This window comes from Conger conger, chromosome 16 (genome assembly GCF_963514075.1).
Source record: "Conger conger chromosome 16, fConCon1.1, whole genome shotgun sequence".
Classification (NCBI taxonomy): Eukaryota; Metazoa; Chordata; class Actinopteri; order Anguilliformes; family Congridae; genus Conger; species Conger conger.
The window spans coordinates 8,027,378-8,049,989 of record NC_083775.1 but is presented as its reverse complement, the minus strand read 5'-3'; the positions used below and the strand labels follow the sequence as shown (position 1 = coordinate 8,049,989).

The following is a 22,612-nucleotide window of genomic DNA, read 5'->3' as shown; positions in this document are numbered from 1 at the left end:
GAGAAAACACAACCCAGATACAAGCGTACGATTGGACGTTTACACCGTGCCTGCCTCGTTCAAAAAGATACGTTTCCAGAGGCTCATTCACTTTCCGTCCCACAAGAAGCCTTGAATTTCACACATTGGGGGTTTTTTTTTGTTTTGTTTTTTTGAGAATGGTTTGCTGCCCTTCAAATGGGGCCTTGTGCGGTCACGGTCTACAGTGCTGCACCTCCCAATGACACCTCATTCATCAGATGAACTAATCATGGTCTTCAATCAGGACATTCAGCAAAATCAGGTGCATCCACTGCTGGGCTGAAGCAAAAAAGCTGCACCCACAATGGCCCTTTTGGGATACGATTGGACACCCCTGGACTAGAGGATGCGGGTCTAGAGGGCACCTATCAGGAGGCCAGGACTCTCGTGTGCCACTTCGTCTGGACACAGAGGTGAGGATGTTCCCAGCAGGTAAATTAGCACTGCTTTGACATACACGAATGGAAAACGGAATCTGTTCCAATGTATATGTAGACTTTCTGGAGAAAAGAATCATTTATTTCACAGAAGTGCGTTTAGATCCAGAGGTGTCTATTGTTGCAGTATCTGTGACCGTATATGTTGGTGTTTCGTGGTGTATTCCAGTTCTGAAAGGACGGGGCATAAATATTTTGTGACGTGGGGCTTCTGAGAAAAGAGAGTGCCAGAAAGAGGCCTCCACTGATCAGAGGGGAGTGGACCTTTTCCAAATGTCTGTCGGGTCGCTAATCGAGGACGTGTTGGTCTGTTGGTTTTAGAAGCGAGATGTCTCCATTACATCGTAATATGAAGCGGCGGTATTAGTTTCTCCTCGTTGGCATCTTAAAAACGTCATTCGCTAGTTTTGCGTTTGCTGCATAAATAGAAAGCTGGCAGCACCAGCTGTTGGATGTTGCATGGCCTTGTGGGAAATGAAGTCTCGCATGCATCGTGTGACTACAGCTCGATGTCACAATTCGTGCTTTTCTAATTCCGCTGAGTGTATCCTTTTAAGGGGGATTTAAAGCGTTGTTTTTAAGCCAGCGATATGCTGTGACCTATCATCATCATCATCATCATCATCCACTACTGGGAAAAACATGTAGGATCAAACACACACACATTATTTGTGAGTCTAGCACCAGCTTGGAATGTTCAGGATGTCCTTGGAAGGCAGTTTGATTTCCTGAAATAAAACCATAAAAGATGAGGACTAAAATAGGTAACAACAACATCACACGATGGAATTCTTCCTATCCCAGCACAAGATATGAAATGTGATTATATCTTATGAAAGGAAAGTGGTCCTCCTATCCCAGCACAAGATATGAAATATGATTATGTCTGATGAAAGAAAACTGGTTCTGCCAGGAGGTGGACCGACCAGGTTATAATTTGATAATTACGCATTTACCTCCCCAAGCTGGTCAGCTGAGAGAATATCTGGCTGTGTGGGATGATGGGTCTGACCTTGCCTTGCGAGAGATGATTTTGGTTCCCTGTGAACACGTGTACTCTATGTTAATGTTTCCATAGTTTTTATGAACGCTGACAGCATAGATGATCGATTGAGAGATAAATATCAAAAGAACAGAGGCTTGTGGCAACCGACTGGGGTGATGGACACATTTTAATTATGTACGTCTGCATGACAGCGGGTATTGTGTCGGGGCAGATGGGCTGGTTTCCTGGGGGCGTTTTGTTGAAGACTGAGCTCAATGATTCCAGCTTGGTCTCTCTCCATTCATGCCTCCTCCCAGCTCACACTGAACGCAGGTCATCTCTGTGCACGTCTCTGCAGTAAAGCTGTGCACGTCTAAAGCTGTGCACGTCTCTGCAGTAAAGCTGTGCACGTCTCTGTAGTAAAGCTGTGCACGTCTGCAGTAAAGCTGTGCACGTCTAAAACTGTGCACGTCTCTGCAGTGAAGCTGTGCAGGCTTGTGGTGAGAATGTTTGTTGTTAAATTTAGATATCAGTTTCGGCTCCTCCCAAAGCCACTTCCCCGCTGCAGTTGAAACAGGTGAAATGATATGAAATGGTAAATGATACATTGCGGCCATGCTTGACTGAGCGGTCTCTAAGAAAACCTCACAGTATTTGAATGTTATGAAATCGGGAGATGTTTCTTCAGAACATCAGCAGGTGTTACTATTCCCAGTCACAGAACTCAAAACAGATTCTTAAACATGAACATTTTGTACGATCGATGTAAGTAATTGCGATGCCGTTCAGAACCCTGAATTTAGCTGAATTTGTACATTGAATTTATCCAGCTGTATAAATGCTGTTGTGCCCATGAGACAGTGTATGAGCTGAATTTATCCAGCTGTATAAATGGGCTGAATGTGAAGAAAATGTCATCTGATAAATGCCTAAAATGCGGGGGGGGAAAAAAGACAAAAAAAGACAAAAGAATAAACTCCCGATCTCGTGACTGCAACGGGGGCGTGCTTAACCTTCTCCTACGGGAATTACATTCCTGACGATCCACAATCAACAATCTTCCTTGTACTCTTTTGTAAACTGCTGTTGAATAAACAGCAAAAAATAAAAGCCCTGTATCTGGAAACGATTTTTGAATGAATTGACTTGATAGGCCGAAGAGATAGCACATTGACGTGGAAACCACACAAAGGAAGTGTTGGCTAATAAAAAAACAAACACGTTCTGTGAAAGGCGAAGGCAGTGTGACTTGGCACTAGACTTCTTCATACAGAAAGAAAATGTGAATTGAAATGACCTTCTTTAACGTAAGTAGTATTCCGACTTTGGGAGCAGGGAAAACATGTCCCTTGGGAAAAATGGCAGGAAACTTTGACGACTTTCTCCGTTTACTCAGCCAGATTCCTAGGGAAGATGTGTTGGGGAAAAAACGGGTGGATAGAGCTAATGTGAAATGTTTCTGTGGCGTGTCTAACAGAAAAACAGGAGAGAGCCACAGTCAGTCCTGCCCCGTGAGGCCCTTGCTCACTGATGCTAATCTCTACACTGGGTGCGTTTGTCATTACATGTAGCCGGTTCTCCATGTAATCTGTAACCATTGAGGAATCAGAATTCATTTCTGAACTTTTAACCTTGAGGTTTTTAAAACGTGAAGGCCGTTCCAAAGCCAGTCGATATTAAATCTTATTGTGTAACCCATGTTTTATGGATGGAATTGATGATCCCTCCATCCATCCATCCACCCATCCATCCCACCATCCCATTTGAAAAGCGTCTCTTCCTTCATTAAAGTAACGGCTGGAAATCATGGAAGGAAATGAGTGATAGTCATAGGTCGCAGAAATAAGCTGCTCTGGCCGTTTCCCCTCAAAGATCCTGTTTGCTTTGGGCATTAAAAGACTTGCTTTTCTGCAAAAACCCAGCTAAAAGTGAGCGTTGTGCTCCACTTAAATGAATCACAGGTCATTTTACATCAATCATGTGGAGTCAGTACTTTGCCATGCTTACTGCATGCCCACTACGAGGCCTGAGAAAGTGGTTGCGGTCGTGTCGACCACTGATAACAGAAAGCACACTTAACGCCATTAATATTTTAGTGACATTTCGAAATGTAATTACAGCTTTGGAAATGCATTCATTTTCTTATTCGTGTGAGAAATGTCACCGGCTTCTACAGAGTCGGTGATTCTGCCGTTCCGTGGCCTCGTAAAAACTCCCGCGAGGATATTAAAATCTGCAGGGCGAAGACTGTGTACAATGGCCAGAGGGTGGGTTTGCACTGAGTGCTCCTCTCTCTGGACTTATCCGAGCTGGGCTGGGCTTGGAAACACTGGGCTTCACTGAGCTGCACTTAACTGGGCTGGACTGGGCTTCGCTAAGATGGTTTTAGCTGAGCAGGGCTTGGCTAAACTGGCCCAGACTGGGCTGGGTCTAGTTACACTGGGCTGCGCTGGGCTGGGTTCTAGCTACGCTGGTCTGCGCTGGGCTGGGTCTACCTACGCTGGTCGTAGCTGAGCTAGGCTGGGTTTAGCTATGCTGGTTTTAGCTGAGCTAGGCTAGGTTTAGCTTATCTGGTTTAAGCTGAATTTGGCTGGACTGGACTGGCCATTGGTAAGTCGGATTTAGCTGGGCTGGGCTTAGTTTAGCTGGGCTGAGCTTAGCTAAACTGGGCTGAGCTGGGTTGACCTGGTGTTGAGCTGAGCTGTTATTCATTATATTACCTGACATTACAAGGCATTTAGCAGACGCTCTTATCCAGAGCGACATACAATGAAGTGCAGATCAAACACAGGAACAAGTGTGAAGAGGACCCTAGAGGACAGTATAGTCCTAGCGTGACCGTATAGATACAATCGGAACCCTTGAAGAATACATCAACTTACAAATGATCGGTTCAATCCCCGGTGTAGCCATAATAAGATCCGCACAGCCGTTGGGCCCTTGAGCAAGGCCCTTAACCCTGCACTGCTCCAGGGGAGGATTGTCTCCTGCTTAGTCTAATCAACTGTACGACGTTCTGGATAAGAGCGTCTGCCAAATGCCAATAACGTAATGTACAGGTCACTATCCAAATCCATTCACTGCCCAACAACTATGCTATTAGAGTGCACATTTATGAAGTAGCCAGTAAAGTCCATTTCATTTGTCCAGCGTTTTGTTTAGTTTTTTCCATAAAACTGTCATACAGATGCCTGGGGGAGTAACAAAAGGGTAAAAACAGGCCTGAACCCCTAAAGAGCAAGCGCATGAGGTACAAAAAACAAAAAAAACATCCCAGTGGGGAGACAAAGACTCAAAAAGTGGCAAGAAAGTACTCCCCAATGGGAAGAAAGCTCAGGAGGAACCCACCAATCGAGAGGGAGAGCCCATCCCCCGCTGGCTGGCAGGGTGTAGGGTAAAGTAAAGAAGCAGTAAAGTGAAGTAGCATTAACGATCGTAAAAACCTGCTGGGCTACCTTGGGCCCGTTTCCATTAGTCTAGTAAATGTGATGGAATGTTGTGCATTGCCTGGCTAAGGCGTTGTGCTTCTGGGAGAGGCACAGAGCGTTTTTCTCCACGTATTGCGCTGGCGCTCTGATCTAGCCGCTGGGGCGGTGGTGAGCTGGATGATTGGCAGGAGATGTTCACTGCTAATGAGGCTGGGGTTCACCTGCCGTGTCAAATGCCATGTAAAATGGCCCGATGTCCTCCAGATCTCCAGATTAACTATAAATAAATACAACGACCACGTTTTTTTGGTTCTCGTTATCTCTAAACTGAAAACCTTACACAACTGCAAGTGTTTAATTGTACTTACTAACAGCAGAAAATGTGATGAGACTAATGTTATGTAGGGATAATGTGCATGTTAAAATAAGTATAGTTTCAAAAGTCTATATGCACATACAGCAAACAAGCTCTAAACATCACCTTATTTGGCTTTTGAATAACATCATGGGTGAGGATTTAGGTGGAGATGAGGGGGTAGATATAGGGGTCATTTTTATACATTGAACCACAGAGGGTCAACAAACACGCATGCACACACACAAACGCGAGCACGCGCACACACACACACACACACACACACACACACTTAAGTGCAGTTGTATGGTTATCTTCTGAATAATTTAATGCTTTCTGCAATGAGTAAAAGACCACAGGGATTCCGTTTCCTTTCAGGACAATGGGGCTTGGTCAGTAATACAGTATCTCTATATTTCAATACTTAAAAACTGTTTTTGTCATCGATATCACCCGCTTGCCAGGTATGACTACCACACACACCAGTCCTGCTGTCACTGTGATTACTGTATCACTAATGCCAATAATAAGCAGTACAGTATAAATGATTATATTCTGGTTATGTTCAAACTGAATGTCTGGTCATGCGTTCGGGAATTACTGATGGAACAATAGTTTAGCACCTCAAGAGACCGATCTGCTATCTGTTGGTACGTTTCGAGAGAAACTCTTTTCACCCCTGAGTTTACACGGTGCACCATGACGTAAGGTCTGACATCGGCTGTACTGAATTCTGATAACATAGGCTGTACTGAATCTGATAACACATGCTGTACTGAATCTGATAACACAGGCTGTACTGAATCTGATAACACAGGCTGTACTGAATCTGATAACACAGGCTGTACGGGAGTCTGATAATACAGGCTGTACTGGAGGAATCGGGAGACGAAAATGAATACGCATGGCACCATGTGTAGCCTAGTAGCCCGCCTTGAGTTAGCCCAGGGGTGGGCAACCCTGGTCCCGGAGGGCCGCGTGGCGTGCTGGCGTTCGTTTTCACAGCAACTGATTCAGACCGAAGACACAAGGTGAGGCAAATTCGTAACTGTGTAATCAACTGCTCTCATTGGTCAATTAAGTGCTGAGACACAACGAAAGCCAGCACACCCTGCGGCTCTCCAGGACCAGGGTTGCCGACCCCTGAATATGGCGCAAGTGTAATGGAAATCACAGCGAGGTCTGATGATAAAGTGGGCGGGGCCAGTGTGTATGTTAGTAACAAGAGCTTGGGTTGGCTGCTTATCATGGGTGTCCTTGAGAGAGAGTGGCCCATGGGGAAATGGGCGGGGCCAGTGTGTGGGTCAGTAACGCGGGCTTGGGTCGGCTGCTGTTGAGGGTGTACTCCGCGGGGGAGAGAAAGGGAGCGGGCAGCAGGGGGCGACACTCACGCAGGTGACTTTGCGGTAGATCTGCGCGGCGTTCTGGCACTCGGAGTACGGGTACTCGGACGTGGTCATCTCCAGGATGCACATCCCGAAGGCGTACACGTCCACGCCCTCGTCGTACTTCTCCTCGTACATCTCCGGGGCCATGAACTCCGGGGTCCCTGAGGAGAGAGGGGGGTCAGCATACCTGCCAACATTTAGGAGAAGAGGGGTAGCCTGTAGTGTAATGACTGGGACACGCAAGGTGGCTCAATGCCAGGTGTAGCCAAAATGAGATCCACACAGCTGTCGGGCCCTTGAGCGAGGCCCTTAACCCCACATTGCTCCAGGGGGGATTGTCTCCTGCTTAGTCTCATCAACTGTAAGTCACTTTGGATAAAGGCGTCTGCTTAATAACATGTAATGTAGTGTAAGGCAAAATGAAGGCAGAAATAACACTTTGGCAATGATTTTGTTTTTCACTATAAAATAGTTTGTGGCTTTGGGAGCTAACAGTGTTGCCCCGTGTCATGTTTGCCCCAGTGCCCAATGCTGAAGTTTATCAGTCAGCAGCCTCAGTCAGGTGCCAGGCCAAAGATAACCATTTGGCACCGTGCAGGTAGGAGCCGAGGACACATTACTGGTGTTCAGATTAAACCGATTGTGTTTTATTATGTTTATTCCTGCTAAGCCCAGTCTATTCACCCTCACAAAAGGGGACTTTGCCTGGAGGAGAATCAGCTGACAGCTGGGCAATAAGTCAATTGTTGTTCTGTGGATTTTTACTTTTGTTTAAAAAGTATTATATACCACATTACCACATTATTCAAACTGTGTAGAAGGTTTACTAGTTTCGCTTTTTGCTACACGCTAGGTACTGTAAGTATTAGCTAAGCTCCGGCTAATGGACTTATTGTGTGGGCATATGATCTAGCTAACACGCGTATTGTGTGGGCATACGATCTAGCTAACACACTTGTTGTGTGGGCATACGATCTAGCTAATACACTTATTGTTTGGGGAAACGATCTAGCTGACACACTTATTTTGTGGGCATACGATCTAGCTAACACACTTATTGTGTGGGCATACGATCTAGCTAACACACTTATTGTGCGGGCATACGATCTAGCTAACACACTTATTGTGCGGGCATACGATCTAGCTAACACACTTATTGTGTGAGCATTACTTCTGGCTAGCACACTTATTGTGTATAGTGTGCAGTCTGGCTAAAACCCTGGTTCAGTGAGTATGTATTTACCCCAGTATTGACACTGGGGGGCCCGGAGGAAGCCGTAATAAGAGGGCGGTGCGTGGCTCACCGATCACGCTCTTGGCGAAGGAGGCGCTCTTGAGCGTGGCGAGCCCCAGGTCGCCGATCTTGACGGAGCCGGTGGGGCCGGTGATGAAGATGTTGTCGCACTTGAGGTCGCGGTGGATGATGGGCGGCGTGCGCGTGTGCAGGAAGTGGAGCCCCTTCAGGATCTGGTGGCTCCAGCGCTGGAGCAGCTTCAGCTTCATCTCCTTAAACCTCTTCAGGTACCTGCAGGGGGCGCCGTCGAGAAGCACGCAACACAGTCAGCCACTGGGGGACCATCGAGAAGCACACAACACAGTCAGCCACTGGGGGACCATCGAAAAGCACACAACACAGTCAGCCACTGGGGCACCATCGAGAAGCACACAACACAGTCAGCCACTGGGGGACCATCGAGAAGCACACAACACAGTCAGCCACTGGGGCGCCATCGAGAAGCACACAACACAGTCAGCCACTGGGGGACCATCGAGAAGCACACAACACAGTCAGCCACTGGGGGACCATCGAGAAGAACGCAACACAGTCAGCCACTGGGGGACCATCGAGAAGCACACAACACAGTCAGCCACTGGGGGACCATCGAGAAGCACACAACACATTCAGCCACTGGGGGACCATCGAGAAGCACACAACACACTCCGCCACTGGGGGACCATCGAGAAGCACACAACACAGTCAGCCACTGGGGTGCCATCGAGAAGCACACAACACAGTCAGCCACTGGGGGACCATCGAGAAGCACACAACACACTCCGCCACTGGGGGACCATCGAGAAGCACACAACACACTCCGCCACTGGAGCGCCATCGAGAAGCACACAACACAGTCAGCCACTGGGGGACCATCGAGAAGCACACAACACACTCCGCCACTGGGGGACCATCGAGAAGCACACAACACACTCCGCCACTGGGGTGCCATCGAGAAGCACACAACACAGTCAGCCACTGGGGGACCATCGAGAAGCACGCAACACAGTCAGCCACTGGGGGACCATTGAGAAGCACACAACACAGTCAGCCACTGGGGGACCATCGAGAAGCACACAACACACTCAGCCACTGGGGGACCATTGAGAAGCACACAACACAGTCAGCCACTGCAGGGGCACCAAGAACACGGTCAGCCAGTGGTGGGGTTATTGAGAAGAACACAATACAGTCAACCACGGGAGGACCATCAAGAAGCACACAACACAGTCAGCCACTGGGGGGGGGGGCATCTAGAAGCACACAACACCACAGTCACATGTTACCTTTGGCTTGCTCTGTGGGGGGTTTAGGCCTGTGTATATTGTGATAAATGCTTTGTTAAATGTGCTATAAATTTGATTGCTGATTGATTGAGCCCTCTATTGCCATGTCTGCAGCCCTGGGGAGGGGGGGGGGTTCTTGCTATTCAGCACTTAATTGACAGAATAAAGCAGCTAATTTCAGAGATGACTCATCTCCTCCATTTACCTTCCTTTGAGCTGGCTGCCGGTTTTCTGCTTCAGGGGAGGTGGCAGAATAGGGGGGGTATACTATGCCTCGAGATACAGTACTGTGCAAAAGTCTTAGGCACCTGTATAACATTGTGTATAGTTAAGATTCTTTCAAATATAATTCAATGAAAGGTCCTAATTAAACGTTTGTAAGGCGGGGGGGGGGGGGGGGGTTTGTGTCATGATTGGGGAAGTATTTGTTTTTTTTTTACTCTTTGAAGAACTATCAGAAAGCTGGTAGGCCTTCCACGCTCTTATTCTGTTTGATCAAATAAATGAGAAAGTTAAACTAGCTTGTTGTTTTTACTGGGATCTGTTTCATCAGACGATGCTCACCTGTGATATGTTATTTGTGCATTTTTCCCCGCAAACGTAATACACATTTTACATAACATTTTAGTAATTTGGCAGAATAGTTAAAAACTGAATCAAATCAATATTTTTTGTGACCACCCTTCTGCGTTAAAACTGCATCACTTCTCTGAGATGGCCAACGCTGTCCTGCAGTTCTATAAGACAATCAGCAGGGGGGTTGTTCCAAGCATGTTGGAGAACTTGCCACAGATCTTCTGCTTTGGTTGGGTCCTCGCTTCCGATCTCAGACAGCCTTGATCAAGTTTTTATGTAAAAAGTAGTCGATTGCTTACAGTAATGTTACTTTTTTCAATGAAATGCAAACATGTCTCCGTAAAATTAAATATTTTGGAAAATGAATATTTGGAAATCTCAGATGTGTTCTTTTATACTAACACACAAAAAAGTACATATATATATAATAAAGTCTAGGGTGGCCAAGACTGCACAGTACTGAACATCTCCTTTCAGTGCAGGCAAATGGCTCAAAATCCCATTGCAACCATGATCAGGATAGCATAGACTACTGGTCTTTACTCATGAGAAAACTGCATGTAATTTATACCTGATAAATGTATACCTGATAACGAACAACCTTGAGCTGGTACAATTCAGAATAAAAGCGGATGTTGCAGCTACTGTCCCTGTTCTCTGTTTTTGGGCCAGCCCGGACCTGTAGGAGGAGGGGGGGGGGCGAGCCTGGCCCTCTATGGGGGAGGGCGGCAGGCTCGGTCCTGTTGGGGGAGGGGGCAGGCTCGGTCCTGTAGGGGGAGGGGGGCAGGCTCGGTCCTGTAGGGGGAGGGGGGCCGGTCCTGTAGGGGGAGGAGAGCGGCAGGGGAACTCACGTTTTGAGGGTGCCGGACGTCATGAGCTCGGTCACCAGGATGATGCACTTGTGGCCCTTGACGGTGGACTTCCAGGAGTCGTAGAAGCGCACGATGTTGGGGTGCTGCAGGCCCTTCAGCATCTCCACCTCCTCCCTGAAGCGCTGCCGCTCCCCCTTCGTCAGCCGCCGCGTCTGATTGGCCGAGGGGAAGGCATGGGTTACACACCGTACACACACACCACGTCAGTCTACACACCGCATCAGTCTACACACCGTGTCAGTACATAGTGTCAGTCCCACACAAAGCGTCAGTACATACAATGTCAGTTCCACACAGTGTCAGTCCCACACACAGTGTCAGTACATAGTGTCAGTCCCACACAAAGCGTCAGTACATACAGTGTCAGTCCCACACACAGTGTCAGTACATACAGTGTCAGTCCCACACACAGTGTCAGTACATACAGTGTCAGTCCCACACACAGTGTCAGTTCCACACAGTGTCAGTCCCACACACAGTGTCAGTACATACAGTGTCAGTTCCACAGTGTCAGTCCCACACACAGTGTCAGTACATACAGTGTCAGTCCCACACACAGTGTCAGTACACACAGACACACACACACTGTACACACACCGTGTCAGTCCCACACACTGCATCAGTCCACACACACATTAAAATTAAACTGGAGCTGCAGACATAGCATAGAGCCCACAGTTCACAGATGTGCACAATGACAGTAAATAGAAACCATAGAAGAAAAATATAATCCACACTTTGGCTTCCTGACTCTCGCTTGGGGAATCCGTAATAAGATATGGCTTTTCTCTCCCCAGAGAGAGAGCTGTTACTGTTAACTGTTGCATAACATCCAAACACACACCCAAAACAGTTTCAGAGTAGCTGTATGTTCAAATAATTCCAATGAACTGAATGTCCTACATCAAACGGGTCTGGTCGTATTTAGCACTCATGAATAACACCATTCAGGTTCAAGCCAGTGCAGTCTGGTCGGGGAAAGAAAACTGGAATTCTGGGAAAACCGGCCCTGAGTCTGAGTCATCCGTGCTCTACTCAGCCACAAGGTTTGCACAGGCACCCGCAAGAGCACACAGAGGGGCCTGTCTCCCCTGTCACCCCATCCAGCTGAGGAGGGGACCACCTGTGGAGAGATCCGGAGATCTACACCGTTCTCTGGATGAGTTACTCTGAGAGGTTTCTCAATCCCTTTTTTTTACTGCAAAAACACTGACCGTTGTCTAATAACACAGGGCCGATGCGAAGATGGGATTTTGATCCATCATCACGCAGTGCACTGTGTGGATGTCCTTCACACCGGACTGGAGGACATCGAAGGGTTAATCCTGGTCAACCTCAGGACAATGGCCTTGATAAGGTCAAAATGGCCGCTTTGAGGTTCCTCATAAATGATTGCTCAATATGTGTTCCTGAGCAACCAGCAGACCCAAACCACCTGAAAGGAAGGCACCCTGTTATGTAACGAGCATTCTGGGTCTGGGAGGGGGGAGGGGGGGTTAGAGAGTGGACCAAGGTGGCTATTTTAAGAGGCCATATTCCAAGAAAGGGCAGCATTTAACCTTCTCTTCCTTCTCTCTGTCCCTCTCTCTCGTTCCCTCTCTCCCTCTAACTCTCTCTCCCTCCTCTCTCCCTCCTCTCTCACTCCCTCTCCCTCCTCTATCGCTCACTCTCTCCCTCCTCTCTCACTCCCTCTCTCTCCCTCTCTCGCTCCCTCTCCCTCCTCTATCGCTCACTCTTTCCCTCTCTCTCCCTCTGACTCTCTCCCTCCTCTCTCGCTCCCTCTCTCCCTCCTCTATCGCTCACTCTCCCTCTCTCTCGCTCCCTCTCTCCCTCCTCTATCGCTCACTCTCTCCCTCTCTCGTTCCCTCTCTCCCTCTGACTCTCCCTCCCTCTCTCTCTTGCTCCCTCTCTCCCTCTCTCTCTCCCTCCTCTCTCGCTTGCCCACGGATAGCGATGAAACACTTTCCAGTGAAATAATTTATGAGGGAACAGTCAGAGGCGAGAGCCTCTTCAGCCGTTCGTCCCCTTTCAAAACCCATTTCGCCCAAAAGTGCAGACTTTGATTTGGACCTTTGAAGTGCGACCCGTCTTTAAAGGCTGCGGTGGCAGAACTCTGGCACACAGGAAATGCCCTTTTCTGTCCTGGGTTCACGAAATGAGAGGAAGTGACAGGTGCCTCACCTTATGTAGTTTAGTGTTTCCAAACGATAATACGGCCGTGTTAGTTTTAAGTATATGAAGCGTTACAGTGCTAAATACTACAAGGGCCTCATGCTTGGGCACCTGTATTGTGTTAAACTTTTATTTGTAATGCTTGAATGAAAGAATACACTGTTGCCAACTGGGCCTTATAACCCTTTTTCTCACGGACTTGTCCTGAGTTTTCAGTGGTATGCCAGTTTTCTCCCTGAGTTTGCATGTTCTCCCCGTGTCTGCGTGGGTTTCCTCCGGGTACTCCGGTTTCCTCCCACAGTCCAAAGACATGCACGTTAGGCTGATTGGAGAGTCTAAATTGCCCGTAGGTATGGGTGTGTGAGTGAATGGTGTGTATGCCCTGCGATGGACTGGCGACCTGTCCAGGGTGTATTCCTGCCTTTCGCCCAATGTATGCTGGGATAGGCTCCAGCCCCCCTGCGACCCTGATCAGGATAAGCGGGTTCAGATAATGGATGGATGGATGGATGGACATCGGATGGAAATAAGGAACGATAATTTTATAGAAAGTCTACCTCCTGAACTGGCGAGAACGATCACTTTGAGGTGGTGGAGAAGCATTTCACACAGATGGGGGGCAAAGCACTGGTATTTAGATCCATGGCCAGTTCACTGTGCCGATTGGGTAGTGTGCTGTGCAGAGGTGATTTTGGCCCTGTTTCCAGGGCCGGGGGGTTATTCCATGTGAAACTGTGCTTTGTTGTGCCAGCACTCGCTCCTGGCATCCGATCCGTCAATCAAATGAACTGAGCATACATTCGATAACTCCGTGTAATAATACCAAAGCTGGCAGCTGATTGGCCGGCGTGGAGTCCCCATTGTGATGCGGGATCGGAAGGACCCCTGCAGCGCCTGAGTATCCACACCGGAGCACAAACTGCGTCACGTCTGTCCGGGGAAACTTAGACAAGTCAGGAGAGGATACGTCTCAGAGCTGCCCACTGCCTCTGGATCAGTGCTCAATCATACGAACGACAAGTAGGCCCTGTATCCGAGCTGGCTTTCATGAAAAGAGCAGGATCTGGGTTCGTTTGAATCCGGGGTGTCCATTCTTCGGTGTAGCCACTGGTTTTCGTTTCAGTCCAGCACCACAACACCTGATTCAACTAATTAACTAATCATGGTCTTCAGTCTAGACCTTGGTAAGTAGAATCGGGTGACTACACGCTGGGTTAAAGAAAAACCTGCACCCACGCCGGCCCTTTAGGATAAGATTGCACACCCTTGGAGGGTATTTCACAGAGCAGGATTACTGCGTTAGCTGGATACGTGTATGTGGAACAGTATGCCTGGAACAACTCTTTCTTTTTTTTCTTTTTTTTCCTTCAGTCCATGTTCCAGATTTGGGAGTGGTTCCGGGTTTTGCGGGTCTGCAATCCTGCTTCATGAAAAAGAGCCCTGATTGAATTCATGAACTAATTGTGTTCTTCAACCAAAACCTTGGACCTGTAGAATTGGGTGGCTTAGCACTGGGCAAGGATAAAAGACCTGCAGCCACACTGGCCCGTGTCGGGTAAGATGGGACACCCCTGGTGTGGATTTGAAAGGCTGTAATATGGACTTTCCTCTGAAGAGACCAGTGTAATGGCAGATCCCTGCATGCAGATTGCAACAAGTGTTTCCCTTTGGTGTCGTCATTGCCCATTGCCCATTGCAACCATGATCAGAAACACATACTGGTCTTTACTTAGAAGAAAACTGTACAATTTATATCTTCTTTGTGGAAAAAGTGTTACGGTTGTTGCAGATTTGGCAGTTGTTTTCTAGCTATTGTCCTTGGTGTCCATTTTGGGGCAGGGAATCCATCTTGGCTCTTCCTTCCCACAGTAGCATGGAAAGCATCCATTCACTCTGTCCACTTGTATACATTTACCAGGGCCCTGTTTCAGGAAGCAGGGTTACTGAGTTAGCTGGATAACTGCGCTGAGTAAGACCCAGAACAGCTCTTTTTTACTTCAGCCCGTGTTCCAGATTTGGGAGGATTCTGGGTTTTATGAGCGAGGTTATCCAGCTAACTCAGTAATCCTGCTTCCTGAAACAGGGCTCAGCTCCTTCTCAGGGGTTACTTTGTATTTCAAATCTTCACACCTAGTTTGTGTGCAATAATGACATCCCTATTCACAAAGAGTTATATTTGGACCGGTCTGGAGTAAAAAAAACAAAAAAACCCACAACCATATCAACTTCATTACAAATATAGCCATAAAATATCAGAGTTAATTTTTATACCGCAGATCAGCTGGTAGTCTGCTGTAAGAATGTGGGGATCACACAATATTAATCCCAGCCGGCCCGCTCTCATGCCGCACATTCTCCCTGGGTAAGGTCCATGACTGCTCATCTGTTAGCGCTAGCGCTGGGGCGGGGGTTTAAAATTAGCCCCGGGGCAGATGTACTCATGTCACGTATCATCGGGCAGCAGAAACAGAGATCTCCACCGTGCTCTTCCCGTTTATTCTTAGCCCCCTGTGAGCTCTGTATGGGCCGCAGCGGGCCCTGAGACGCAGCAGCGGGCCCTGAGACGCAGCAGCAGGCCCTGAGACGCAGCAGCAGGCCCTGAGACGCAGCAGCAGGCCCTGAGACGCAGCAGCAGGCCCTGAGACGCTGCAGTAGGCCCTGAGACGCAGCAGCGGGCCCTGAGACGCTGCAGTAGGCCCTGAGACGCAGCAGCGGGCCCTGAGACGCTGCAGTAGGCCCTGAGACGCAGCAGCGGAAACATTCCCCCCCCGCGACAGCCTGAGAGTGTAGGGGGGCGGATGGTGGGGGGGAGGGGGGGGCGTTGGAGCCGTGTCCGCCTCTCTTTCATTGGTGGAGCTGCTTGTGACCTCACGGAAGTTGGCAGTCCTGTGTGTGTGTGTGTGTGTGTGTGTGTGTGTGTGTGTGTGTGTGTGTGTGTGTGTGTGTGTGTGTGTGAGAGGGGTTCAGATCGTCTTCGCATCTGATTAGTGCAGCATACAAAAAAGAAAACGTTAACGGAGGAGTCGCGGTGGGACTTTCGGCCGGCGGTGAGACGTCTCCCGAGGGAATGGCCATTAGCAAGGCTTTGCGATGGGACTGTGTAGGCCCAGCCTCTGATGGTCAAGTCTCTCCATGGCAACAGACCAGCTGATTCATGGGAAGTGACAGGGATAATGAAGTGGCTGTGATGTCACCTTATTCTTGAGGTGATGGTGTAAAAAAATAAAACTAACTAACTAAACTAACATGACTGCCATCGACATGCTGGTGCTACGCTGCTCTCAGCTCTCTTTGAACAGACTTGACTGCTCTGCGATACAGCTGTGATTTCATCAGCTGCAATACCCCCGTGCTTTCAAGGTGTGAAAATGTGCTTAGAAGCTTCTTCACGTTCTAACATTCTAATGCTAATGTCACAATCACTTCTGAAAAATGACAGCAATGGAGTTCTAGAATGCTGATTTGGAATATTGAAAGGTATTCTAAACGGCACTTCAAAGGGTTAACGGGAGGATGAACTGATATTCCGGGACTCTTGCCTTTTTTCACGTGCACTCTGGATGTATGAAACACAATGGCTGTCCAGCCAACAGCTGCAACAATAAGGTACACTGGCCTCTCCTGTTCAATCAAGTGGGCGCTTTAGTACGTTTAGTGCAAACATCCAGGCCCGATGCCTACTTTTTACAGACCCCTATTACAAGAACTGCTCAATTCTCTAGGGCCAAGGCTGCCCAGACACTGGCCCCTGCAATAGGGCCACCGGCCCCCAGCAATTACAATTAGTCATAATGAAATGCGCAATGTTGTTGACCTTACAATGTGTGCCGGTCTCTGAGACTTTGAGACTCCACTTTACTCTGCAAAAGGGCTGAATGGAATACCCACCCCCCACATCTCTGTTCCCTCCCCTCTTCCACGATCACAATCTCACAGAAGGGGGGGGGGGGCAGTTGTCATTTTGCTTAGAGCTCCCCCCAATCGAGAGTAAGTGGCAGGAAGATGCCAGACTAAGGGAGGGCAGCGTATATGAGGAAGACCAGGCCCATCGCCCTGAGCTGCCTGTGGGTTATTCTTCTGCGTTAGGTAAACAGAAGAAGCCATGCCTGGCTTTATTGCTCTCTGATGGAACGACTAAAAGCAGGAACCGGGGGCCTGGAACATGTCCGACAGCAAGGCCTGCCCTTCTGTTCCTGACGGGAGATGCTTTCACGCCCGTTCCTCATTTTAAATTACACTGTGGGTCCACTGGCTGCTCCATCATCTGCGAAAACCTGCGAACACTCACCGCGGGATTAACCAATCACGGTCCTCCAGGGATCTCCGCCCTCCCTTCGCCTGGGAGTAAGGCGTGAAGACCGCCTGGCCAATCAGCAGCACTAATTTCTCAGTTAATTACCCAGGAGAAAAGAAAATCAGGGCAGGATTTGGATTAGATGATCCCTGATTTACATTCGCCTCCTGCAGCCCTATATTCCGTGAAAAACACAACACCTCTCTGTGAATGCACAACGGCTGATCTGGTCAGGGTTTCATTAGCGCTGGACAAACAATAGCGGCATCGCTGTGCCTGAAACTGAAGATGCATTCACACTGAATGACTCTGAATGACAACGCATCTTTGTTCCTTTTAAACGGATAAAAACACGCAAAGCAAATGAATCGACACCTGGCCGTAGCTGTATTGTCTGAAAGGAGCGTAAACGCGAGTCGGCTCATTTGTACAGAACGACCCGTCAAGCATCCTCAGCCGCTCGGAGATCCGTCTCCACTTCCTGTTGCGTAACCCCTCTCTCTGAGCAGGACCGGTGTCAGCGCGACAGAAAGCAGCGACTCAGCCCGACATTCTCCCCACAGAACGTCACCCAGTGCCCAACTGCTCACTCCGCTGCACCTGCTCGCAAATGCACAACGGCGAGCCTGCCTGGGCCTTCTGCGCATCTACCCGCGCGTATTGGGGAAGGCAGAAAATCACAAAAAGACGGCAGCAATTTTCTTTGTTCTTTGTTCTCTTAATGCACTGGTTCTCAACAGGGAAGCCGGGGTTCAAAAGGGGGCCTCAGGCTTTGAGAAATTACTGAAAGCTTCAGTCACAAAACATCAAGACTAGCTTTTTAGTATTTTCAGCAAATGACACAAAGCAATTAATAATATGTAAAATATAATAACCGTTTCACTTGGTTTACTGTCACACGCCTTTTGCTATGAGATTTTTATGGCAAATTGTTTAAAATCACTTTTATACCTTCATGGGGTTAAGTGGACTGCTTGACTGACAGCATTGGAGTGTGTACGAGTGTGTGCTCTTGGGGTGTGTGCTATTGGAGTGTGTGCAGACAGAGTCACGATGATGACAGGCAGAGAGGTTATGGTGTCTCCTGGGGGAGGGGCCCTGGAATATTTCCGCAGGCACGGGCGAGCCTGGGGGCCAAAAGGTTGAGGACCCTCCTGAGCTCACAGTTGGTCCTGAGAGGTGTCTCCCTGCACCAGCTGTCTGACACCCAGACTAGCTGAGCGCTGGCTTTTCAGCCCGTTACACTGCTCCAATCGGGCGAATCAGCACCCAGGGGCGGGGCTGTGAGTGACTGGCTGTGCACACTGACAACAAACGTCCGTCTTAACTGTTGTAGTCCTGTCATGAGACTTAAAATCTTTGTTTCTTCGTTTTTCTCTCAAGTACAAAATATTAGCTCGTTTTAGGTTACCGTTTGCTTGACAAGTGGGATCTTACAAGTGGGATTCCTTACACCACTGGCTGATATTGAAATGAGCCAAATGGGCAATATCTGTTGTCTTATTCAGCAAAAAAGTAATGGAAATAAGATGAAGTCCAGATAAAAGACGAATGTATTTGCTGACGCAGACCTCTCACACAGTACATCTCAGGCAGGTGCTGCAGGGTTACTGGGTGGGTGAACTGAACAAGCAACGTAAAACGTCCCACTAAACCGGTCCCTGTAGCAAAAGGCCTTACAGCTGCTCCCTTCTTTAACGTTTGACTAGCGCCCTGCAGAAGGCAGAGCTTAATGACAGTCTGAAGTAAAGCGGAGATACTGGCTCCGGAAACAAGGGGAGCGGCTGCGTTGTTGTGTTGTTAAATCCGCTCTCTAATCGCTGTCACTCGTGACCCACTCTTTATCGCAATCTAATCTGCAGTCAATCTAAACTTCAATGGCAGAAACCATTACGCCAACCACTGACCACACACGCGGTTCTCTGCCCTTTCTGCACGACTATAGCATTACATTACATTTACATTACACGTCATTTGGCCGAAGCTTTTATCCAAAGCAACGTACAGTCGATTAGACAAAGCAGGGGGGACAATCCTCCCCAGGAGCAGTGCTGGGTTAAGGGCCCAACGGCTGTGCGGATCTTATTGTGGCTACACCTTATTATGGGATTAGAACCACCGACCTCGCGGGTCCCAGTCATGCACCTTACAGGCCGCCCATAGTGAGCCACACATCGCCTGTCTAGCAGGTGCTCGGTCAAATGTCCTCAGATACCCTGCACTTTGTAAATGGTAAATGGCAGGCATTTATATAGCGCCTTTATCCAAAGCGCTGTACAATTGATGCTTCTCCATTCACCCATTCATACATGCACTCACACACCAACAGCGATCGGCTGCCATGCAAGGCCCCGACCAGCTCGTCAGGAGCGTTTGGGGGTTAGGTGTCACACGTCCACAGATACCCTGCACTTTGTGTTCCAGGGCGATGTGGCTCTGCCTGGGTCACACGTCCACAGATACCCTGCACTTTGTGTTCCAGGGCGATGTGGCTCTGCCAGGCAAGACACCGCTCCTCCCGGGGGGGGGTAACGCTGCTCTGGAGACATGAACAGCAGGCAGGCGGGTAGAGACTAGTGCGCTTGGCATGAGGGGTAAGAAACCAACGCTCCCACTGCCATTGGACCGTGACGCCCGGCACACCGCATCCATTCACAGTCCTCTGTGGGCAGAACGGCCGGTTAGAAAGAACGGGAGAGGGCCGAACGGAGCCGAGAGGATTTGGCGCGGCCGACGGAAAACAAACACCGGTGCCGCGGTCGCCGCGGGACATCGCCCGGGCCGGCGGTCTGACCGCCTTCCGCGGGAGTGGCGGGAAACGCAGTTCGCTACGGCCGTGCAGGCACGTCCACGCACCGTTACCGGCGAGCGTTGGCTAACGTTAGCAACAAACGAGCTAGCTGGCTTCGTTGGGCCGAAGCCGCATCCACTTGTATGCTGGCGGCGAACCAAACGGAACGTTAATTTAAAATCGGTGAGCAGTAAATGTTTGCTGCGAGCGTTCGCTGTCTGGAGCGTACGCCCGGTCGACGCTCACCGTGGGAACAGACCGTGGAGCAGAATAGGTGTAAGACCGCTGTGATGTCACCTGATTCCTGCGGTGATGGTGGGGCATGTGGGTAACAAATAAAATAACATATGTACTGTATATAATATTAATAAAATTCATAATAATATTCATAAACATAACACTGCCCACATCTCCAATGCTGATTGATGGACACTTCCTGTAGTCATTACATTACATGTCATGTCATGTGGCTGACGCTTTTTTCCAAAGTGACTTGCAGTTGCTTAGACTAAGCCCAACGGCTGCGCGGATCTTATTGTGGTTAGTGTGGCTACACCGGGGATTGAACCGACCTTGCGGGTCCCAGTCATGTACCTTAGCCACTACGCTACAGGCCGCCCCCCACATAATTAACCGCACACAGTCACCTTTGGATTAATTCTAGTGGTGGTTATCAGCATGCTTCTCTCTCTGGTATATATTTTATATTAACCGCAGATCATTACCCTGACAGAAGGCATAAGTCTGTGGCTGGGGGCGGAACATAAGCAGTATGACTCAGCTGGTCTTTTCATTAGCACAGTATCGGGTACTGATCGAACCCAGTGATGTCACCATCCAAGCATCCAATCAGAACCAGCTTCCTTAAACTGAGTTTTATTTTCTTTTATTCAGTTTGCCCTTTACATTATATAATTAACCTCCCATATCCCCCCCATATACAGTCTATGTTGGCTCTTAACCTTCGTATGGGAAAAGATCGATAATATGGTACCGTGGCTCAATTACTGGGAAATCGGATTTAGCACAAGAAATATCTGATTAATAACCTCAAGTCGAACGAGCCTGTTTAGCGTCCAGATCTGGCATGCAGTAAGTACATTCAGTTCAGCAGTGGGTCTGCTCAGTGAATACAGATCAACAGCAGTGATGTCTCCGATGCCCAGCTCAATGATTCGTAGAGAGCTCATCTTAAAGGGATGGTTAAGATTTTTAGACTCCGGTCCGCTGAGCAACTCACCGCAGATGATGTGATAGATCGGGGTGCATTTGGGAAGCAAACAGCGGAATGATCTTTGGAAGAGGTGCAGGCTGTGATGTATGGTCAGACACCTGTGTTCGCGGCAGTCCTTATACAGGTGTAATGTTATACGCGTACCGTATATAAACAGTGCATATGCTACGCAGTCTATAGGTAGGGTTGCCCAACTAGCAAAAAATGTTGTCCAATAAAATGCTCTAAAATGTAACCCAAGTGTTAGACTTTTATACTTACGGCTATCGTGTGCAAATTTCCCATTTATTTCATGAGAAAAAGACCGGAAAATGTCACAAATCTGTTACACAGTTACAGAACTTTGAAATCCATCTCACTGCCAGACCTGGCCTGGATCATATGTCTGACCCCCCCTCTCTGTACGCTGGAGATGAGCGTCATTCTCAGGCTCATTATCACGCTGTGTTACAGCACTGGGGCCGTGCTGCTGACTGGAAAAGGAGTGATCCAACACTGCGCAAGCGTGCCAACTTTCCCTTTTGACCCCTGTCATCGAGAGTCCTTGGCACAGGCAGTTTTCCTTTTAACCCCTGTCATCGGACTCCTGGGAACAGGCAGGGTTTTCCCTTTTAAACCCCCTCACTGCAGCCCTGGGAACAGGCAGGGTTTTCCCTAAAAATCCCATCACTGCAGCCCTGAGAACAAGCAGGGTTTCCCTTTTTAAATCCCATCACTGCAGTCCTGAGAACAGGCAGGGTTTCCCTTTTAAACCCCCTCACTGCAGCCCTGGGAACAGGCAGGGTTTCCCTTCAAACCCCCTCACTGCAGCCCTGAGAACAAGCAGGGTTTCCCTTTTAAACCCCCTCACTGCAGTCCTGAGAACAAGCAGGGTTTCTCTTTTTAAACCCCCTCACTGCAGCCCTGAGAACAAGCAGGGTTTCCCTTTTAAACCCCCTCACTGCAGCCCTGGGAACAGGCAGGGTTTCCCTTTTAAACCCCCTCACTGCAGTCCTGAGAACAGGCAGGGTTTTCCCTTCAAACCCCCTCACTGCAGCCTTTAGAGCACATTTCTTTAAACACTGCATGCTGTGTACATCCTGGCTTTCTCGCGCTCACAACTACTGTCTGTTCCGGCTCCACGGCGGTGGAACAGCAGAATCTCTTGCCACCTCTTCAAGCTGCACCTCTCCCTGTCCCTCCCTACCTCCCTGTAAACCTTCATTGTTGTCTTTACCTGTGATATTTACTTGTGTATTAGGATGTTTTGTTTGGCTAGGTAAACGGTGTTTGGCTAGGTAAGCGGTTTGTTCATACATTTGCATGTAACGGTATTACGGGAAAGATAAAAAAGTAAAATAAAAAATACGATGATCAAATAGGCCCTGGTCCTTATCTTTGTTGTGCAGGTAGCAGTTGAAATTGTACTTCCCTCTAGGGTCTTTCAGCGCACTTATCCCTGGTTATGGGTATGCACTTTGCACTTTGTTGCACGTCGCTCTGGATAAGAGCATCTGCCAA

The 22,612-nt window shown here is 48.7% G+C and overlaps 1 protein-coding gene across 1 annotated transcript in view; it reads right to left on the bottom strand.

The window, feature by feature from the left end:
- wnk4b (WNK lysine deficient protein kinase 4b) overlaps positions 1-22,612 on the bottom strand; it is a 61,177-nt gene that overhangs the window by 26,028 nt on the left and 12,537 nt on the right. Inside the window, exons 2-4 of the mRNA XM_061223947.1 lie at positions 10,601-10,773; positions 7,919-8,139; positions 6,618-6,775 (exon numbers count right to left, since the gene is read on the bottom strand). Coding sequence (XP_061079931.1) covers positions 6,618-6,775; positions 7,919-8,139; positions 10,601-10,773 — 552 coding nt within the window. The remainder of the gene's footprint in view (positions 1-6,617; positions 6,776-7,918; positions 8,140-10,600; positions 10,774-22,612) is intronic.